The 20,385-nt window shown below is 40.3% G+C and overlaps 1 protein-coding gene across 1 annotated transcript; it reads right to left on the bottom strand.

Annotated features, from left to right (window-relative positions):
- Positions 1-3,838: 3,838 nt before the first annotated feature.
- On the bottom strand, positions 3,839-20,203 carry LOC130685443 (RNA/RNP complex-1-interacting phosphatase-like). The gene is made up of 10 exons (XM_057508741.1): positions 20,003-20,203; positions 19,807-19,882; positions 11,745-11,779; positions 11,579-11,666; positions 11,330-11,409; positions 5,847-5,893; positions 5,620-5,680; positions 5,471-5,517; positions 5,262-5,364; positions 3,839-5,100 (listed from the first exon to the last, which is right to left on the bottom strand). Exons 1-10 carry the CDS (start codon positions 20,032-20,034, stop codon positions 4,179-4,181), a joined length of 1,491 nt encoding a protein of 496 aa, XP_057364724.1. The 5' UTR covers positions 20,035-20,203; the 3' UTR covers positions 3,839-4,178.
- Positions 20,204-20,385: the final 182 nt, after the last annotated feature.

The following is a 20,385-nucleotide window of genomic DNA, read 5'->3' as shown; positions in this document are numbered from 1 at the left end:
TGTGTGTGTGTGGTTGTGTGTGTGTGTGTGTGCCAGCGTTGTTTCCATGCCGTGGGAGTCTCTTGTCTAATCGTTGTATAGTACACGCTGACCGCAGTGCGAGAGAAGCTTTTTTTTTTTTTTTAACACGAAGGAGATAGTGAAGGCAGCAACAACAACAAAAAGGCCTATCCCGCGAGCTTCTCCCGTTTTTGACCCCCAACACTCCCCGTATTTTTTTACGCGTAATCGTTTGGCGTTAGGATAGAGAATGATGTGGAGAAAAAAAGGGAGAGAAAGAGAGAAAGAAAGGTGTTTGTACGACTGTCGGGGAACTTCGTGTTATAAAAGACTTAGCTGTAGTCTCTGTTCGTGATCCCGTAAAATCTCGATTACGTCGGAATTTAACCGAAAACAGCGTTGCGTTTTCTGGCGAAAGTTGCGCAACGTGTGCGTCTTAATACTCCGGTGTGAATCGCTTTGCAGGATTAACAAAAGGGTTTACGATCGTTTATACTAATGAGACACGCGAGTAATTACAGTTACACGTAATTAACGTACGTCGGAGATGTGTAATTTTTTAAAAATCTCAACACAGAGGCAGCCATGTAACTAATCTAAAAAAATGATGATGGTGAAAATTGAAAAGAAAATCAATTTCGCGAGAGGCTCCTTCCTTGTCCTACTCAAACCTCTTTTTTTTTTTCTTTTTTTTTTTTTATTTAATGGTTTTTTTTTTCCAAGTCTTTTGCGTTCCGGTAGCTATGCCATTATACCGGGCCGTCCGTACAAGTCGAGAACTTCATTAGCCCCCTTTTTTAAAAAAAAAAAAAAACCTTTCAAACTACAACGTACCTGAGCTCTTCATCTACACTATTCTTAACAAGTTCTTTTGATTTATTTGCATTCGTGTGTGTATGTACTTGTCATAAGAACATGTTCAAGATTTATAGGGAAACAAACAAAAGAAAACCATCATTAAAAACCGTAGTAGACTTAGCCCAATGATGATGGCTATAAAAACCTAAACGTTCCAACGAATAAGAGAAGCTAAAACCTATACCAAAATGTGTGCTTGCTCTCTTTGTGGTTTTGTCTGCGTGGGGCTTCTATCGGTTGGATCCATACACATCGTTAAAAAAGAGAAGAAAAAAAAAAAGGCGAAGGGCTAAAAAGGCATTTTGAATTTCAAGTCTATTGTGTTTTTTTTTTTTTTTTTTGGTCCTATAAAGAGAATCGTCTTTTCCAATTCCCTTTCTCCTATCTACGCACAGTGTAACTGTTGTCAAGAGTGCGCGTGTGTCTGCATTTCCCTGTGCTGGCCCTCCTCCCCCCGGCTTCAATTCACATATCGTTAAGCTCTTTGGCTTCCTTTTTTTTTTTTACATGTATTATCCTTCCTTTCTTTCTTCTTCTTACAAATACCTCCGGCTCAAGCCAAAAGTAATTTCCCCATATTTAAGAAAAACGAAGAAAAAAGGATTTTTTTTTTTTTTTTTCGTTTTCCTTTCTTTATATACTTCTATTTTCCCGGCTGTGCGCTTTTTCTTTAAAGAAAAAAAAAAAAAAAAAAAAGGGAGTATACAAATCGCGGGTGACAATCCATCGCCGCCGATCCGGGGGCCGCCCCCCGCTCCCTTTCTCCTTCCGCTGATGCTCTATTTCTCGTATGTGTCTGTATGTTGTTGTATAGAGCTCATAGAGCAAAAAAAAAAAAAATATATATATATCAAGAAAAAAAAAGGAGAAGCGGCTCATATCAAGACAAGGGGTCAAAAGGTCACTTCCATTCAAAAGTGACCGAGGGGGGTTTCGATCGCACAGTGCCGCTCTTCATGAAAAGAAATAGAAAAAAAAAAAAAAACGGAGAGGGAAACACAACTGGCCCAATGTGCCAGAGACACACATTTTCCAGACGATTAGTAAGCTTTGCGGCAGGAAAGGTTACAACGTTGACGCCTCCCTCCTTTTCCAAGTCTCGTTTTTTAAAAAAATCTATCGATGGCAAATGAATTGGTTCTTGATCGGAAATGTAACAGAAGTCGGAGCACCGCCCCAATAATCGCTCCATCGCAAAATGGAAAGCAAAAGAATCAGTCAGCGCTATTGACCGTTACACAGGTAATCTGTATGCGTGTGTCGTTTGATTTATTCCTTTTCTCCAATTTCCTTTGTGTCTCGCCTTGGCAATTGGTCAACCATTTCCCCATGTATAAAGCGATAGACACGCCAAGCTGTTTGATTGATCTCTTGGGCCTCGACGAAAGAGAGAGAGAGAGAGAAAAAAGAGAAAAGATAAATTTAACGGGTCAGAGTGTCAGCCTGTATGAATACAAGTACGTATGCACACACACACACACACACACACATACAAAACGTGAATGCGATGAAAAGATACAATGTGTTGGGCTTTCAGGTGAGTTAACCACAAATTTCTATTTGCCGCCATCGGAAATTTTTCGTTTTCAATTTTCTCTCTGTGACCGATAAGCAAACTACTGCATTCCAATGTAAAGCGCCTCCGTGTAACGTGAATAAACATTTATCGACGCGATCAAGGTCAGTTTTGGGTTGATTAACGGGAGATCGCCTTCACGTCAATCCAACTACATTTAATCACGAAAATGAGGGGAAGAAGAAAACGTCATGATGTCGAAGAGATAAAAAAAAAAAAGCCTGGATTAAAAGCAATCAAACGGGGAAGAAAAAAAGACAAACACACACACAAAAAAAAAAAATTAATAAAATGGCTTGTCAAGTAACGTGTTAAACACGGACTGCCGTTGAAAGTTAACACGGTTTTCTCGCCAGTGAAATTACCTTAAACTTGCAATTCAATTGCCAAATACGTCGTCTCAACATGCCTTGTAAAAACTGTGCAACCTGCTGTTGTGCATAAGAAATACATTTTCTACCATCCAAAGCGAATTATAAAGTAAGACGAAGAAAAAAAGAAAAGATAAAAGTAAAGAAAATCATTTTTTTTTTTAAACCCTCTTTTTTTTGGCGGAGACGGAACGAGTCGAAATAAAAAAAAGGCGCTGGTCAAAGAGAGTTGCAAAAGGTAACACACAGAAATGCATCAACAGGCCAAGAATGGTGGCCAAAAGTGATGATGTGCTGTACTTGGTGCTCTTGCTGTATAATCTAATCCGCTTAAAAGAGGCGGCAAAGAAACTCATGGCCAAACGTCATGAGTTATAATCATGTTTTTTTTTTTTTCTTTTTCACCTTAACTCGTCAAAGTGCGACCACGGTCCGTTTTTTTCTTCCCCCCAACCACCAACAATCCCGACAAATGAACAACAGCGCCTTGTTAGCGAGCCGAGCATAACAGCGAAATTGGTGTCGATTTGTTAGTTAGCACAGAAAAAAAAAAAAAAAAATGAAAAAGAGGAACGCATCCGCCCACCATGGACGGAGCCAAAAAAGGTTTGTCGGGTTTTGCGGTGTCTGTTGGTAATTACGGGTGTTGAGGAAAGTGAGAAACCCGCAACTAAATTGCAAAGGGAGGATGATTGCGAGCATTTTCTTGATCAACCAGTTCACACACACAGCTAAAGGTATTTCGCTTCGTTTGAAAAAAAAAAAAAAAAAAAGAAAAAATCGACTTTGGTACGTGCCATCGATACGTGAAAAAAAAAAAGAATGGCAGAGGCGAGGTTTTGTGCACCGCTATGCCAACGGGTCAAGGTCGACATGATCAATAACACGTTATCCAAAAATAAAAAAAAAAAAAAAAGAAGAAAAAAATCCGAAACGGTTGAATAATTTCACACCGAAATTTGAAAGAAATAAAAATGAAAATAATAATAACAGTAAAGAAAAAAAAATTAGCATACAAAACGCGTGCGTTAGATATTTTTAACTCGCCAGAATTTGTTTATTGGTCGACGTCGCTTTCTTCCATTTCTAAAACTCGGCAAGAGTGAAATTTCTCGCGAGCTATAGGATACCGACACGCTCGAAACCCAAAGAGAACTTTGATACTTGAAACTGACACAAGGTAGTCGCCGTTCCAAGATTCAAACACATACCCACACACACAAAAAAAAAAACAAAATCTAAATGGTTTTCTTTAAAAATGCGATAAAAATTTTGGGTTTAAAAACCCAAGGAAAATTCTTTGTTAAATTTTGTTTTTTCTCTAGCATTTGGGAATCGACGTGATCGGAGTCAGGGATATCCTTTTTTTCTTTTTAATCCACATCGTTCGATTGCCTTCCATAAGAATCCGCGTTCAAACGTTTCGCAGTTCTATGGCGCATCTTTTTCCCGGACGGACGACGATCGGCTTGTTCCGATCCAGATCGTTCACGTTGATGATCTCGAGGCTTTTCTTTGGAACTAGGCTGGCGGAAGTCGTGGCCGGCAGTAGGTTCCACTAGGCGACTATCGTAGCAAACCTCGATCGACGACGTCGACTGATTATCCGACACATCGCGATGATGGCGGTTCAGACTGCGCTCACGGGCCTTTGAGGACGAAGATACAGACGCATTGCTACGACGCTCAGCTACGACCTGAACGGATGGCGATATCGGCCTGGTATTGCCACGCTGTTGCACTAGATGATTGAAACTAGAACGACTACGGTCCCCGTTGGCCGAATTGGCTCTATCGTTCCAGTTATCCACGTGGACCGCGCTCTCGCGAGGCAGTGAACGGTCCGTAAAGCGTATGTGGTTCGGTACGGCTGGCGCTTCGGATGTAGACGCGTTGCGGTAATAATACGAACTCCTCTGGCGACCACCATCGTACCCAACTGGAGGCACGGGACTCTCTGTGCGACCGTGGTACGCAGTTGTCGATGGCATGTTAGCGCGTTGGCTCGGATGGCCGTGACTGCGATTACTGGAGCCTTGTCCCTGACGCCAACTATATGATTGTAAGTGTTGGTCAGCGGGTCTCTCGTTGTGAACCGAAGGCCGAGCGTTGTACGTAGGCTGAGGGTACGAGTGGCGTTGAGGATCTCGATGGCCGTCGAAAGGCAGTTGCTCAATCGGTTCTGATCTGCGAGCTTGGCCAGCGTAACGGTTAAAGCCATTGGCCGAGGTCGGACGTTCCTGTTGATGCTCGTAACTGGCGCAAGCTTGGTCGTGATCGTGATAATCCGCATCGCTGCAAGTAATAAAAAAAAAAAAAAAAATGAAAAATTAAATTTTGTTTTGGCAATTCATCAAGGATTTGGAAAGGAAAGGAAAAGAGATATAAAACAGTGAATAAAGTGAATAATTAAACAATAAAAAAAAAAAAAAAAAAGAAGAGCTTGTCGCCCGTACTTCTTTTGATAGAGCGGGACAGGGTCCGTGCACGTGTTCCTTCTATGGAGGTCTTCAAGGTAGTTTTCGCGTTCTATGCAATGACCGCGAGCCTCGTTGAAAGCTGTCGCAGTTCCCAAACAAGAGGTCAACAAAAATGAAGAGATCAACATCAACGTTAAAAGGCGTGATAATAAAAAAATATTTAAATTTTTTTTTTTTTAATTAACCTGCAATGGCGTCGGCCGGTTGGAATCCTCGTCGCTCTACCATGTACCTGTTAGTCGTTGTTGACATGTGTTTTATATTTTGTTTCGTGTACTAAAAAAAAAAAATAACAAAATATGATACGGCCAATGGGCAACGAGCCAGCGCTTACCTCGACACCAAATAACCAGTCCTATTGAGCCCGTGCGTGCAGTGCACCATCAAAACTTTGCCTGCAAACAAACGATAAAAGACAGTGATAAATCTTCTTAGCTGGACACCACACATGTCTTGGACGGTTCTTCCCCGTCTCTTCTCGTTTTCGACTTGTTTACAGACGGCAGTCGTAAAAAAGAAAAGAAAAAAAAAAAAAATACCAATGAAGAATGACACACTCACCTCGGGAATTGACGCTGTGAAGAAACTCGTCCACCACCTGAAAGAATCTGCGAAGAAGAAGAAAAAGATCGGACAAAAAAAAAAAAAAATCCCAAACAAAAGACGCCAATTAGGAAAGAAAAACGAAAAGAAAAAAAAAAAAAAAAGGAATAAAGAAAAGGACATTAGATCATCTTTCAAAAAACATAAATAAATAATTTTTCCCTTCTTCCACACGCGTTTTTTTCTTTTTTCTTTTTACGACATGGGGGCAAAAGAGAAAAAAGAGGAGACGAGAAAAATTTCGTATGGGAAAGGGGCGAGGAAGAGAAAGAAAGCCAATCACGTGATAAATGTGTCGGCCATGACATAAAAGTTTCCAGTTGCGCATACACACAGAGGCCGAGGCCCACGCCAGGCCCAGCCAAACATCGCAAGATACAACGGACATTCTGAATCGATCAATCGAATCCCTATAGGTGAAATTCTCTTTTTAAAAGAAAAGAAGATGAACAAAAAAAAAAAAAAAGACTGCCGCCCTCAAGCACATATATAGCATACCTGGCGGAAATATTTATTCAATAGGCCTTCACAATTTTGGGGGTTTTCGTCGGCGGCGGCCCAACATCAGCCCGGGTGTTGGCCAAAAAAAAAAAAAAAAAAAAAAAATCGAAAACATTCCTTGCCGAGCTCATCACATATGGGTTTTTTCTATTTTCTCTTTGCCATCTCCCTTTTTCTTTTTTTTTTTTCTATTCACACACGTCGTTTGTGGTTGTGGTAGTAGTAGTAGTGGTTTTATGTGAGGTACGTAGATGCGCACCACCTATGTAGCGTCCATACAAATCCATAGCAGGCATGGGCCGTGCTGAAGTAGAATCAATATATGAAGAAGGGCGGCTCCAGGCCAAGAGCAAGACCAAGTCAAGAAACGATAGAATAAGAAAATCAACTTGGTGTGGGGCCTGGCATTTTCAGATTCCCCATGTTACGTTTTTTTTTTTTTTTTCTTTTCTTTTCTTTTTCGTGTACCCACGAGAGGTAAGAAAGAAAAAAAAATCCGAATACCTTCCATCCTCCTCTTGTTTCTTTTTCAGTTATCATGCTTGTTCATCTTGCTCTCGCAAGCCACGCGGCGGGTGTTATATATACACTCTCGCACCCTCAGCATCGCCTAGACCTCTACCGACTCCGCCCCACCGACACTAAAACAACAAGAAGTCACAAAACCCTCCTTATATATATGATTCTTCTTTCGCACTAGAAAAAAAACATGACCACGCCAACTTCTCGACACAGACACCCCCACACAGTGGGGGAATATTGGAGGGAGAAAATTACCGCAAAAATGCACGGCAAACTGTTTCTTTTCAAAGGTAAAAAAAAAAAAAAAAAAAAAAGAAAAAAAGACGGACCTAAAGATGGACGATCTGAACCTTTTGCGGGGGGTGGCCATCGTTTCGAAAAAACAAAAGCGAGAACATGAAAAATAGTAAAAAGAAAAAAAAGGTGTACCACCTCACATAACGAAAGCACCTCTATATGCATGGCCCTTAACCAAATATATACTGCATCCGACAGTAGGGGGTTATCTCTCTTCTAAGGTCCCGATTCCACCGGAATTTTCTTACTGCCCAATTTGTCCGACAAGCCACTACACTACGACACCCAACAAAAGGGAAACAGTTAAAAAACTGAAAGACAAGAGAGGGAGAGAATTTTTTTCTCTTTTTTGTGGAACAAAAAAAAAAAAAAAAAAAAAAAAAAAGGAAGAGACAAGGGAGACAAAAGACTTGAGCAAATACTCAGCTTGTTTTATATTCTCTTCTCTTTCTCTTTTTTTCTTTTTTGTTGAACGTGTTGTTCTTCCGATTGTGTGCGTTTTTGTGTCTGTGTGTGGGGTTCCCTTCTTCTTTTTTTTTTTTTTAAGTTTTTTTTTTACCTACTGGGTACCCATCCAGCGCGCGCAGTTGAGGGCGTTCAGTTCAAACAAACCGAGTAGGGGGTCCATCGTAAAGAACAAGTTTCTTCACACGCATAGACGGACGGAAAGACAAGAGAGCGAGACTCAGCGCGTATGCATACATATAGAAAATAAAACCAACGACATTTTTTTTTTGTTTCTTTTGCCTTTTTTCCCTTTTTTTGTTCTTTCTAATGTGGACCGGCTCCCCTTCGCTCTTATGTGTCCAACGCACAAGACAAGGAGAAATATAAAAATAAATACCAACACCCGAAGAATACCAACGGACCAACGGACCACCAGAAGCAGCAGGAGCAGCTAAAGAACCAACAAAACGTTTTTTTTTTTTTTTTTTTTTTGTTTTGTTTTTTTTGTTCTCCATGGGAAAAAAACAAAAAACAAAACAAAAAGAGAGAAAGATTTCGAGAATTAAATGTAGGAAAAGAAAAGCTAGTAAATACAGTTTCCATTTTTCTTTAACCTCACAAATCCGAATGAGAGGAGGAGTTTTGTTGTTTCTAAAAAAAAAAATGAACAAGTTGTGAACCGATTTAAAAGAAAGAATGTCATTCATCAATTGTTATTCGCACTTTTGTGTTATGGGTAAAAGCGATCGAAACAAATTCGGAGCTGATTAAAGAACCTTTTCCGGGCGGTTTAGCAGGGCGGAGTCATTAAATCCGCTGGTAAGATACTTAACCCTTGAACCTCAACCTTATTTTTCATCATCAAAACCCACCCAACAAGAAAAGGAAGAGATTCAAGACAATCAAACACCCAACAAAAAATGGCTATTCCATCTCTCTATTCTTTAAAATAAAAATAATAAAGACCTACTCAGAAAAACGAGGGTTTTTCTCGAGTAATAAAAAAAAAAAAAAAAAAAAATGTGGGAGTAGGAAGTGTCTACTCCGGTTTAGTAAAGGATCAATCCGGAAAAATAAAAAAAAAAAAAAAAAAAAAAAAAAAAAAAATGTCCTTTAACCTTTTTTGAAAGAAAATTGAAACAATAGCGGGGCAGTAAAAAAAAAACGTCGAAAAAAGACGGAAGAAGGACAACAAGAAGGGCCGGTACTGAATACGTCAACTTGTTGAGGGCTGATCGACTTTGAAAGGCTGGACAAATAAGAGACAGCAGGGGGCCAGGGCAGTAACCAAGTATTAGGGTGTGCGATGTACAAGGGGGACGCAACAAATCTGTTTCGGCGTTTACAGATAAGCAAAGGAACGAGCAGCAACAACAACAAATAATTCGAAACAAGGTGGAAGGTAACAAGAGATAGGAAGCGATGTTTGGTCATCACAAGTGGAGAAACAAAACATTTTCTCGCTTAGTGCTCGTTTGGGAAAGAAAAAAAAAATAGAGAGTTGAAAACGCAAGACCCTGGAGGATGACCAAACAGAAAGAAGAACTGGGAAAAGAAAAAAAAAAAACAACGAAAAGAGGTGCTTGTCCACTACGCTGGTTCTCACCATTCATTTTCAAGCTCCCCAAAAATGGCTGTCCAATGATTATTTGTGTGTGTATGTGTGTGGGGGGGGGGGGATTCTCCTGTTGCAAGCAATCAAGATGGACAATCATCATTTTTCGGAGGACAGGTTCGCTGGACGTTTGCTAATCATAAACAACGTTCTAGCAAACATTCATCACCTGGACTTGCGTATAACACAAGAAAACGAAACAAAACAAAACAAAAAAGAGATGCGTGGAATTCAAAGAACAAGTGGCTTGCCGTAGAAGATGGGCAACATCCAAAAAGAAAGATAAGTGCATCTGGCTATTCCCATTTCTCGGCTGTATACATTTTCATATTGAACAAAAGAAAAGAAATGAAATGGGATATCGCTAATAAAGAACGACGGTCGCACGATACATCGCCACAGAATGTGAAAAAAAAAAAAAACCGATAAGCGCAATCGGCATTTTTCATGAAGCAAAAAAAAAAAAAAAAAAAGAAAAGAAAAGAAAAGAAGAACACGGGTCGTAAATTGCGGCATTGTCGGGGTGGCAATCAAAATAAAAACGAAACGATTCATCCTGTGTTCCGTGTTTGCTGAGGAACAAGCGCGAGCCGGCCAGTGGGGGGATAGATGGTGGCCAAAGTACCTTGTTTATACAACAAGAGAGAAATGCCGAAATCGAGTAGGTCACGCCTGATCTCTCTCTCTCTCTCTTTTTCTCCGGTTGCAAACGAAAAAAAAAAAAAAAAAATAGCGGGGAGTTTATAGCAGAGAGAACGAGAGAGATGGTTCGAAGAGGCGTTAGTGCGAACAATAAGAAAAAGAGAAAAAAAAAAAAAGAAAACACGCCGGATCGGTGTAATGTTGATTTACAACCGGGCGCAGTTTATAACGCGATAACCCGCTGTGCAAGGAAGGAGCTGTGCAATACAGTATAACGTATAGAGTCAGAAAAAGAAGAAGAGAAGGTGATCACCCGCGTCATTGGCTCTCTTGTTGTGTGTGACCAAACATGGCCATCAAAAAAAAAAAAAAAAAAAAAAAAAAAAAAAAAGCGCGAGGTGCTTATCTACAACAATCCGCCTCCCATATAACATTTTCTGCCTCTCAAACCCACCCAGCCTATCGCTGCGCGTCTCAGTGTTCATTTAGCCTCCCTTCTTCTTCTTCTCCTTCTTCTTCATTCCAGTACACACTTTTACACCATGGGAAAAGGAAAAGAAAAAAAAAAAAAGAAAAACGAAAGGAAGAGAAAGATGGGAGGCTACCATCACCTGCTAGTACAAGATTAGCCGGATCACGAGCCGCATTACAGGCCCGTTCTCAGGTTGTCTGACAACCTGCAATCCACATTCCATCATTTCTTTTTTCCCCCTTTTATTATTATTATTATTCTTTTTTTTTTTTCGAAGACTGCAAGTGCCTTCCCACACGGCCAGATTGTGTACACCACCAAACAACATATCAGTTCACAGAGTACAAACTGGGAGGAACGAGAAGACGAGCCGCTGGGGAGGGCAATTACTACGCGGTGTGGACCTTCATCATTAAAAAAAAAAAAAAAAAAATAGGCGCTCAAGAAACAAAAAAAAAAAATTGGAAAAATGATCAAACGTGCTGCTATTGCATGTATACGTATGCATATGTTGCATACGGCAACATCCCCCCCCCCCTCAGTCGCGAACCGTAATAGATTGTGATGGATGCCCCGGCCTTTCATGTGCGCTGACTGGTGGCGCCACGACGCTCAAACCAGCCGGACTCTGACGATGACTTTTACCTTGGCAACTTGTTCTTTACTCGTTTTTTTTTTCTCCTTCCATTCCCGTATTGTTTTCGTTTCAACTTGAGAATGTCCGCCTTTGTCTAAAAATTATGCAACATCCTTGCCAAGCTATTACAAAAGCTTTACCTCGCATTTAAAATAGTTTTTCTCTTTAAAAGGGCCTTTCACGAGATTGTAGAAGTCATCCATCCGCATCCGCGAGCGGGATGAAAAAAATCCTCAAACATTTGGACACGCTCACGATATACATACGCAACCTTAGACAATGATATTATACTTTGTGTGTGGACTTACCTTCTCACTGTCGTCGCTTTCGGGATGACGCGTCCTTCGCAAAAGATCTTCTCGTGGTGGATCCCGCGTTCGATGAAAACCTAAACCGTAAACACGAGAACTCAAATAAATACGTTGAAAAAAAAAAAAAAAAAAATAATAATAAGGAAAGCAAAAAAATGTTTAAAAAAAAAAAGCTCAGTTTGGAAGATGAGTTGCATAATTTTTGTGTCTTTGGCAACAGCGAAAGAAAACAAAAAAGATTTATACCTGTGGATTGTAATATCGACTAGTGGCAGTGAGGTCGACGATACAACCAACGTTAGGTACCATTTCCACTAAATTGTCGGGCGTGAACCTGTTTGGCGAAACACACAAAAAAAATGAAGTACTTTTGTTTTTGCCTCCTTAAAATAATGAATAGCCGTACACTTACCAATGTTCTCGTCTGAGATTGCGGTGAAGCATGTCCTGTAAAAGAAAAAGAAATAGAAAGGTGGAAATGAGGATATATCAATTCGAAAGGTGTCACAACACAAAGCTATGCTAAAAAATTATGGCGCCGCTATTATTCTCTCTCTCTCTCTATTTTTTTTTTTTTTCCTTCTCACTCAATCTTTCATTTCTTGACGTTGATTGCCTACACTTGGCAGCAACACAAACGATTCGTAATGAGACAATAGAGCGGGCCGGTAACGTGGCTCGAATGCCAACTCACGAAGGAGACCGCAACGCGTGAACACATTACAATTTTCTCTCTCTCTCTCTCGATTTATTTTTTTTCTTTCCCACTTTGGGTAGAACATTACCGACACGAAACAATGGCAAAGTAAATTGGGCTCCTAGCGGACATTTGCATACGGCACTTTTGCGTGCCTGCTCTCTTTTGTATAATTTTTTTTTTTTTTTTTTTTGTGTGTGTGTCTTGTGTTGTTCTGAAAATCATATTGATTGTCTAACCAATTACTTCTAGTGAAAATGTTTCGGCATTATACTACGTGACCTCTCGTTTGGAGCTCATTCCACACTAATGGTTACACACCATCCGATAGGATTCTTGGATGTTCTGGCTAGGGTTTTTTGTTTTTTTTATTACATCACATTGGGAAAAATCACAAAGGAAAAAGATATCCCGATAGAGAAAGGCCGTCATCAATTGATCCAAGGCAATGGCGTTTGGTTCTCCCCCACTTTTCTCTCTCTCTCTCTCTCTCTCTTTCTCTCCTCAATTACAATTTGCATAATCTACGGTGAAAGACGTCAGTGAGGACGATAACTTGCATCCAAAAAGATGAGGGAGATCATTTTCAGATGTAAAAATTGAGGAATTCAATTTCGAACAACAGCTGAGAAACATGGTAGTTTTCTATTATTTCGCTTTTCTTTTAAACCTTTCGATCGAGATTTACTTGCAGGGGGAAATTCCCTCTCTTTTCAATAATGAATGATGCGTGAGAAAGAACTGGAAAAACAAAACAAATAACTCTTTCCCAAATTTTCAATTCCTCTGGAAAAAGTGTGTCGGCTTTTGTTTTTCAATCACCGACAAAAAAAAAGTACAACAAAACAAAACATTTAAAAAAAAAATGGACGGCAAACGGAGTTGAAAGGGCCGTGAAAACGGCAAACTTAATTCAGGTGAAACAAGTCGCCGGACTGACGGGCTATCCGCGGTGGGTGGAGTCCCCGCGCGTTCGTTTCTTTTATTATTTATTATTTTTTTTTTTTTTCAAATGTTTGTTGCTGTTTTGTTTTGTTTTGTTTTTTTTTGGCAGAAAAATCCATCATCGAGAATGCAGCAAGACGGCGCCAGTAAATGTCGACAAGACAACTAACGCGACGCGTTGCAAACACCGAAACTGCCGTTGCTGCCGCTATGCCATCAACAACATATCCGTGTTATTTCCTCGAAACTTCTCAGAATCCGCGTTCTGCGTATACACCTCTTTCTCTCTCTCTCTCTGTGTGTGCTCGAGTGTCTTCGGCTATGAAAATGAAGGAGGCGGACAGGCGGCTATATCTCATAACCGACGCTCACGACAACAATAAAAAAAAATATATTTTTTTTTTAAACCCTCGTGTCCTCCTTCGTCCGACGACAGCAACAACACGGCACGGTCAATTGCAGTCGGCCGATGCATCAACCCAAGTCTCGCTGAATTACTGTCAGGCATGATGAAGTCTAATAGCTCTAGTAGGGGAACAGAAGAAGAAGGGAATAGGAAGAAGAAGAGAGAAAAAAAAAAAAGAAATAGACGCCGCCGCCGACATCAAACCACTTTGTCTGCGTCGATTTCTTTTTTTTTTTTTCTTTCTCCCCTTCTTTCACCGTGTGTTCCTCTTGAAACTGTTACACACACACACACACACACACACATAAGAGATTGAAATCAAGCAACCAACTGAGAACGACTAGACGGGACATTTCTTGCCGTCGTAGTCTTTTAACAACAAACAATGTATGGAGAATCGAACAAGTGTTGTTGTGTGCGAAGACATCACAGAGAGAGAGAGAGAGAGAGATACCACAACAACAAGACCCCCTCGACAGTCGTCGTTAAACAAGTTAAAATGCGTGAGGCGTAACCGATTCGGATGCATTCCGTGTTATCGATTTGTATTGCGCGTCAATAACAAGTTGCTATTCACGACTCCGTCTCAACGTGTGGCTCCCCCCCATTTCGAGAGAGAAAACGCTCACAGTTCCAGCCGAGGAGAGAATTTAATCTCAGATGTAATCTCTTCTCACCATTTTTTCGTATATAAAAAAAAAAAAACGAAAAGAAAGAAAATTAAAGCGGGCTCGCTTGGTATAATGATAATGCTTTACACCACCACCTCCATCGTACAATATGGAAATGATGCGGCGCGTGGTTGGCCGACGCGAGCTATCCTTTCTACTTTTGTTTTAAAATCAAATATTTTCCATAAATTTACAAAAACGAATTGAATTCTTTCCTATTTCGTCGCCAACGATGGATGAATTGACGAATTGCTGTTTTCAAATAAACAATGTTTCTTGTTGTTGTTTTCTCTTCGTACCAGGTACACGCAACTGCCTCGTCCCATTTCGACAAAGAAAATTCAAGAAAAACGATGGAACGTAACAATGTGCCGCCCACCATCGGATCCGACACACAAACACAAAAAAGGGATTTTAAAAAAATGGTTAGACATTCGATACCGCGAACAACGTAACCCTATAAACGAAAAAAAAAAAAAAAAGTCCGGTTGTGATTGCTATTACGTTTCCTTCCATTTCGTCTCATTATTTTACAGTTAAGGACAGACGTCCCACTGACAACAAAAGAAAACCCCACCGAACTGGTTGGTGGTGCACTACCCCCGTATACAAATGGGACCGCGCGACGCAACTACCCCTCCATGCGGAACGCACGTATTTACTACAAGTCCCCAAAGAAAGAAAGAAAAAAATTCCAGTCATAAGAAAAGAAAAAAAAAACTTGTTTTTTTTTTTTTTTTTTTTATAGTCGTAGACGCGTTATCATATTTAATTTAGCCCGACGAGCCGAGGAATTACGAGACACCCCCACGAATTGACAGAGAGACCCCCATCGTTATCCCCCTCTTTAAAAAAAAAAAAGAAAGTCTTTATGCATACACGAATAGAGAAGGACGTAAAGTATTTTACTTTTTAAATGTGGAAAGGGACAAAAAAAAAAAAAAAAAAAAAATCAGCCGGTGGATCCGCCGATTAGAGGACTGTTTAGCGCCAGGGGTGCCGGACCGGTCCTGGAAATCAATGGCTACGGCGGTTGTGTCATCTGACCCCTGACTCTGTCAATCAACCTAATCGGCTATCAACCGTCAAAGGGAGGAAAAGAAAAGGAAGAAGAAAAAAAAAAAAAAAATGAAGAAGAGACCCACCCGCAATGAGAGAAACGAATAAGGAGAGACCCAACCAGTTGCCCAGCAAGCAAAAGAAACTATCTCCGTCCGTAGATATTGTGTAGATTCTTTATGGACATTCCTAGCGACTCGTAACTCACCTCTATAGGGTTCCTCTCGTTTTCTATTTTTCTTTTTTTCTTTCCAATTTTTTTTTTCCTTTTCTTTCCTCTTACTAATCAATTCGACCACAGTCAACGCTTCATCAACTTAGAGCTTGTTTAAGACCGCCCCTTGTCGATGCGTAAACTTCTCGCAAGTGGGAGAAAGTCCCTTAATGAAAAGCCCACAGCTCGCGAGAGTGAAGTAACTCTTTTCCCCATTAATTATGTGATCTCCGTGTTTTTTTTTTTTTTTTTTGTTCTTCCTTCTCCAGTTCACAGGGCAGAAGAAAAAAAGGGGCAGGCAAGTAGTTCATCGTGGCGCATTTACAATTCTAATTAGGTCGAGGCTCTATTTTGATGGCGATTTATTAGTGGTAACAACATTCCTGCCGTCTTTACCAGACACGAAAAAAAAAAAAAAAAAAGGAGAGAAAATAGAAAAAAAAATTAAATAAATAAATAAAAATATTAAAGGAAAATTAAGAATTTTTTCTTTTACTAGGAGGAATAAATATTTTCTTTCCCTTTTAGAACTGCGAGAGAAATATAAAACGAAAAAAAGGAACGCGTGGCCCTCCTGCCGGGCAGCAATCGAACAGATGTTCCAGCTACAAGGCCCGAAATTTTCACTATGTGCGCGGCGGGACATTCAAATGTCCCGCCGTTGACAACACACAACAACATCCCAAAGACATCCAAGTGCATATACATAACCCAGCAGAGAGAGAGAGAGAAAAAGAGAGAGACGAGTGAGCTGGCAAGCCAAAACATTTCGTTGATACGTTAGAGAGAGAGAGAGAGAGAGAGAGGAGAAAAAAAAAAAAATAACCAATCATCTATCGGGTCGGATCGTTCCATCATTGTCTTTCTCTCTGCTGTTGCCGATGCCTGAACGTACGCAGTAATGCGTAACACACAATTTTCGTTCCTCACCACGTATTTTCTTGGTTCGTTTTCCTCTACGAGGCGAAGAAGGACTAGACTACACGGCCCCACATATTTCATTCCGGGAGGATTTCATAGGAAGGCGGACAGAAACATATAGGAAAGAAAAAGAAAAGATCCAAAAAAACGTATGGACAAGAGACAGAAAATTGGTATAAAAAAAAAAAAGGTGGCAGCGTGACTGCCAATTGACTGTTGTGCTTTCCACCTCTATTTGCTTGCGATGACTGAATCGTGCAAACAAGCGGCGTGCGTCACAGTCACACAACGTCACGGTGAGCAAACAATTGGCACAGCAGGACTTCCGATTTCTCCCCTCTCTCTCTCTCTGTGTTACAGTCCCAAAATATCGACGGCTGAATCTATATAGGGACCTTACAAAACCCACCCAAGTTGCTGGATTGCCCAGTGTTCCCTTTTTTTTCTTCTAAAACAACACATACCAAACATACGTGGGCTGGAAAAAACAAAACAAAAAGAAAAATGGTCTCTCTCCAACACGATGACCAGTAGGTCAATTTGCCAAACGGGCCGTGTGCTAAATGATCTTTCATATCCATCAGATAGACGCCGTTCCATGGGAGGGCAGAAGCTAAGGGTCCAACCTAAAACAACGGGCAGATGGGACCCGTTGCAGATGGCATGGGGGGCTATCCCCTTCTGTCTTTTCGACATTTGTTAAAAAAAAAAAAAAAAGGGAGAAAAAAAAAAAAGGAACACACTCTCTCAACTAGCCTAGTACGAGAATAGAAGGCTCATTAGTCACTCCCAATCTCCTGTTTCTTTTCTCTCTTACTTTGTCTCCCAATATACACTGTACACACACACACACACGCAGATGATAATACAAATATAGATCGTTTTTCCACTGAACCGCAGCTGTCATCCACCACCACCCATAGTGCGTACCTTTTTTTTTTTTTTTTTTATCAACGTTCCATCCGATCAACTGTTTAGTTTTTTCAGTGAAAAATAAACGATACTTTTTAAAGGGAGGAACGAAATGAAACTTTTACTTTATGATCCGGTAATCTAATCTGTTTGGCGCTACTCGATTTGAAACACGTATTTTTCTTTAACAATATGCTCCTATCCAATTTCAGGACACTGAGGGGAACGTTCGGTGAAGGAAAAAAACAAAAACGAAAAAAAATCAAATAAACCGCCCTCTCTCTCATGAAAATAAAAGTAGCTCGTGCCTCGCGTCATAGTTACGTCAAATTAGAGACGGCCATTGTATATCACGTAGGACACGCGCTCAACGCAGCGTCTACAGTTTCACAGTCTGTAGGCTGTCGTCCTCATTGGACCAATGGATTTCAGAGAGAAACAATTTTTTAAAAAATATGACTGACGTGAGACAGAGGATTTATCGTTCACCACTACTCTGATAGTTAACAGACAAAGGCGTCTGGTTTAAACATTGACAAAAAGAATAAAAAAAGGTTTCTTCCCTTATTGTTTCGATGGAAAAAGAAAGGAAAACGCGACGAGATGGCTACAGGGCCTTATTAAACAAAACAACAGGGCAAAAAGAGCATAAAGAAAAAAAAATAGCTGCAATGGTATACATGCTCTATATCGAAAAGTGAAAAAAGATACTTGATCGAAAGGCAGATGGCTTCTGCTGCTGAGGTGAAATGACCCCCCTGTTGGCCGATTCAAATCAGCACATCTTTTCTTTTTTTTACCAGGAAGTTGTCCAAATGTTTCTAACCCCCCATTGTTGCATGCAGTTCTCCTTTTTCCCTCTACCAGACATAGACACACAGACGGACAAAAAATAAATAAGGGAGACCCGAGACAGGAAATATCATATAAGAACGGCCACTACAAAAACTTGTATGGCATTCCTGATCTCACTTTCCTTTGGGCACAAAGAGCCAATATCCGGATACTTTCAATCGATATGCATACATGGAAAAATATTTTTCTTCAAGTGAAATTGTTGAACAGAGGATTATAGAACCCAGATTATCCGACCACCTATCGATGATCGGAGTTCGCCGCAAAATTGGTCAAATGCTTTATTTGTACTTTTAAGTTTTATGGTTCAATTTGTGAAGGAGGTAAAAACCAAAGTATGAAAGAAGAAATCATCGCGGAGGGGCAAGATGAGAAAAAAACGAGTGGTGGATATTTCATAGAGACCGGTCAACTGGGTAAGGTTGTGTCGGCCCCCCCATCAAGGCAACAAGGAGACCTCATTGAAAGTCAAATTCTTTTCTATCTATCCCATTCTCATGGCCTTTCATCCCCTTTCCGTCCTTTTTAACCCCCTTCCCTATTTTTTTTCTTCGATGGAACAAGTCTTTGGTGTGATCCTTCTTCGTCTTCCTCAGTCTGTCGTACGACACAATAGAAGAAGACGAAGGTGCCCAATGGGGTAAACAACGCAATTCTTTACCCTCACCTGTCACCTCGTATAGTGGTCCTTTAACCATGACAACCCCCGTATGACTCTGCACTGGTCAGAGTTGCTTGAAAAACGAACACAGTTGCATGGGGAAGGCCCGCAATGTCTTCGTCGGAGAAAGGGAGAGAGTGAGGGGGGGGGGGGGGGGGGGGGGGGGATAAGGATGGAACCAAGAAACAAGGCGGTGTTCCACCGGGATTCGGTCAACGGGCCAGCACGATGGATCGAAGGCGAAAACATGCATCCATACCAAGCCATAAATCACAACATGAAGAAGACAAAAAAGAAGTACGGGATTCCCATCTTTTGCTCGTGTTGTTTCCTAACAGTGACAAGGTGGAATGTAACAGACATACATCTTTGTTATTTTCTATCCCTTCTCGTCATCCATGGCGAGGCATTCCACAAGTGACCTACGTCGTTAGGTGGCGCATCTTTTTTTTTCTTTTTTAAATATCGGACCGTTCTCACTAGGTAGCGTTCTTAAATACGATTCTAATCTCAGCTGGAAATCGGGAGTCTAAATTTCTTTTTTCTTTTCGTAAAAGGATAAACTCGGCTGGAAATAATTCGACTTAGACCTCTTGAAAACATGAAATCATGAGCCCTTCAAAAACGAACAGGGAAAGAAAACAGCCTTAAGACTCTTTAAAGGAAAATCTGACATCGTGTCCAGAAATAAATTTGATGAAATAGGCGTTAAAAATCTCCCGTGGTGCTCCACAATTAACATGTCCCGGCCGACAAAAGAATCGTGGGCACAAGTATTATAATCGTCTGTTTTGGGTTTTCTTTTTCAGGTTTTACTTCAACCTTTGATAGCAATATTTAAGGCTATTTGCCTCTTTGAATTCAAGTTAAATATTTTCATAATTCAAGAAGCCTAATAGACACTAGAACAACTTATTGTGGTTCACATGATTGGACTAAACATTGAAAAGTTGCAGTGATTAAGAGGAAATAGTGGATGCTAACCAGACCGTGATTTTTCTGAAACTAGTTTTTCGTCACACAAACACTAGGATTGTTGAAGCTGACATTTCTTATGACACCAAATCAAGTCTAGTAGTATTATCTTACCATCTAGTAGGCTATATGAAAAAAGAAAAGAATCTGTGGCATACCTCTCTCAAAGGAACTTTGCAGGCAATAATCGGGACTCCTCGTATTTCCTGTCCAATGGATATATAGTCCAACCATCTAGATGCAAAGGCAACAAACCATAATGGAACAGTTAATACAATTCGATACAAGCTGCAGAAATTATCACAATGATTTAGATCTACTTTAACATTTGAATAAATCTGATTATGCACAAACCTGTCAGGCAATCCATTTTTGCCTTTTCCCATTTTCTTTAGAAGGTATTTATAATAAATGGGAGATAATTTACACGTAGCTTCTGTCCAGCAGTATTTAACAGTTAAAAGTATTTTGGTTTTATAGGAATTCTCCCAACGTCATTCCCCCAAAATAACGATTAAAACCGGGGTAATTTTTTAGTAAATTCCAAACAGTGTCGAAAGTCCCACACGTGGAGACTGTCTTCCATCTAGCGTCTAACAATAAAACTATATATTACTTAGGGGATTTTAGCCGAATTTCAAGTTTAACCATACGACGAAACGTCAGTAAACATTTTTGTATACATATGTTAAAATTTGTACATTGATCGATGTTAAATGTATTATTTGTTTTCGATA

This window comes from Daphnia carinata, chromosome 3 (assembly GCF_022539665.2).
Source record: "Daphnia carinata strain CSIRO-1 chromosome 3, CSIRO_AGI_Dcar_HiC_V3, whole genome shotgun sequence".
NCBI classification, from domain to species: domain Eukaryota; kingdom Metazoa; phylum Arthropoda; class Branchiopoda; order Diplostraca; family Daphniidae; genus Daphnia; species Daphnia carinata.
Note: the sequence above shows the minus strand (reverse complement) of the source record. Positions and strands in the feature narration are given on the sequence as shown.

What these genes read in the sequence shown, in the direction of transcription:
- LOC130685443 (XM_057508741.1), bottom strand. Translation starts at nt 20,034, where the DNA reads ATGGGAAAAGGCAAAAATGGATTGCCTGACAG. An exon ending in AATCTCAGACGAGAACATTG is followed by an intron (nt 11,667 to 11,744) that starts GTAAGTGTACGG and finishes TTCGCCAAACAG; the next exon opens with GTTCACGCCCGACAATTTAG. An exon ending in ACTGGTTATTTGGTGTCGAG is followed by an intron (nt 5,518 to 5,619) that starts GTAAGCGCTGGC and finishes AACGACTAACAG; the next exon opens with GTACATGGTAGAGCGACGAG.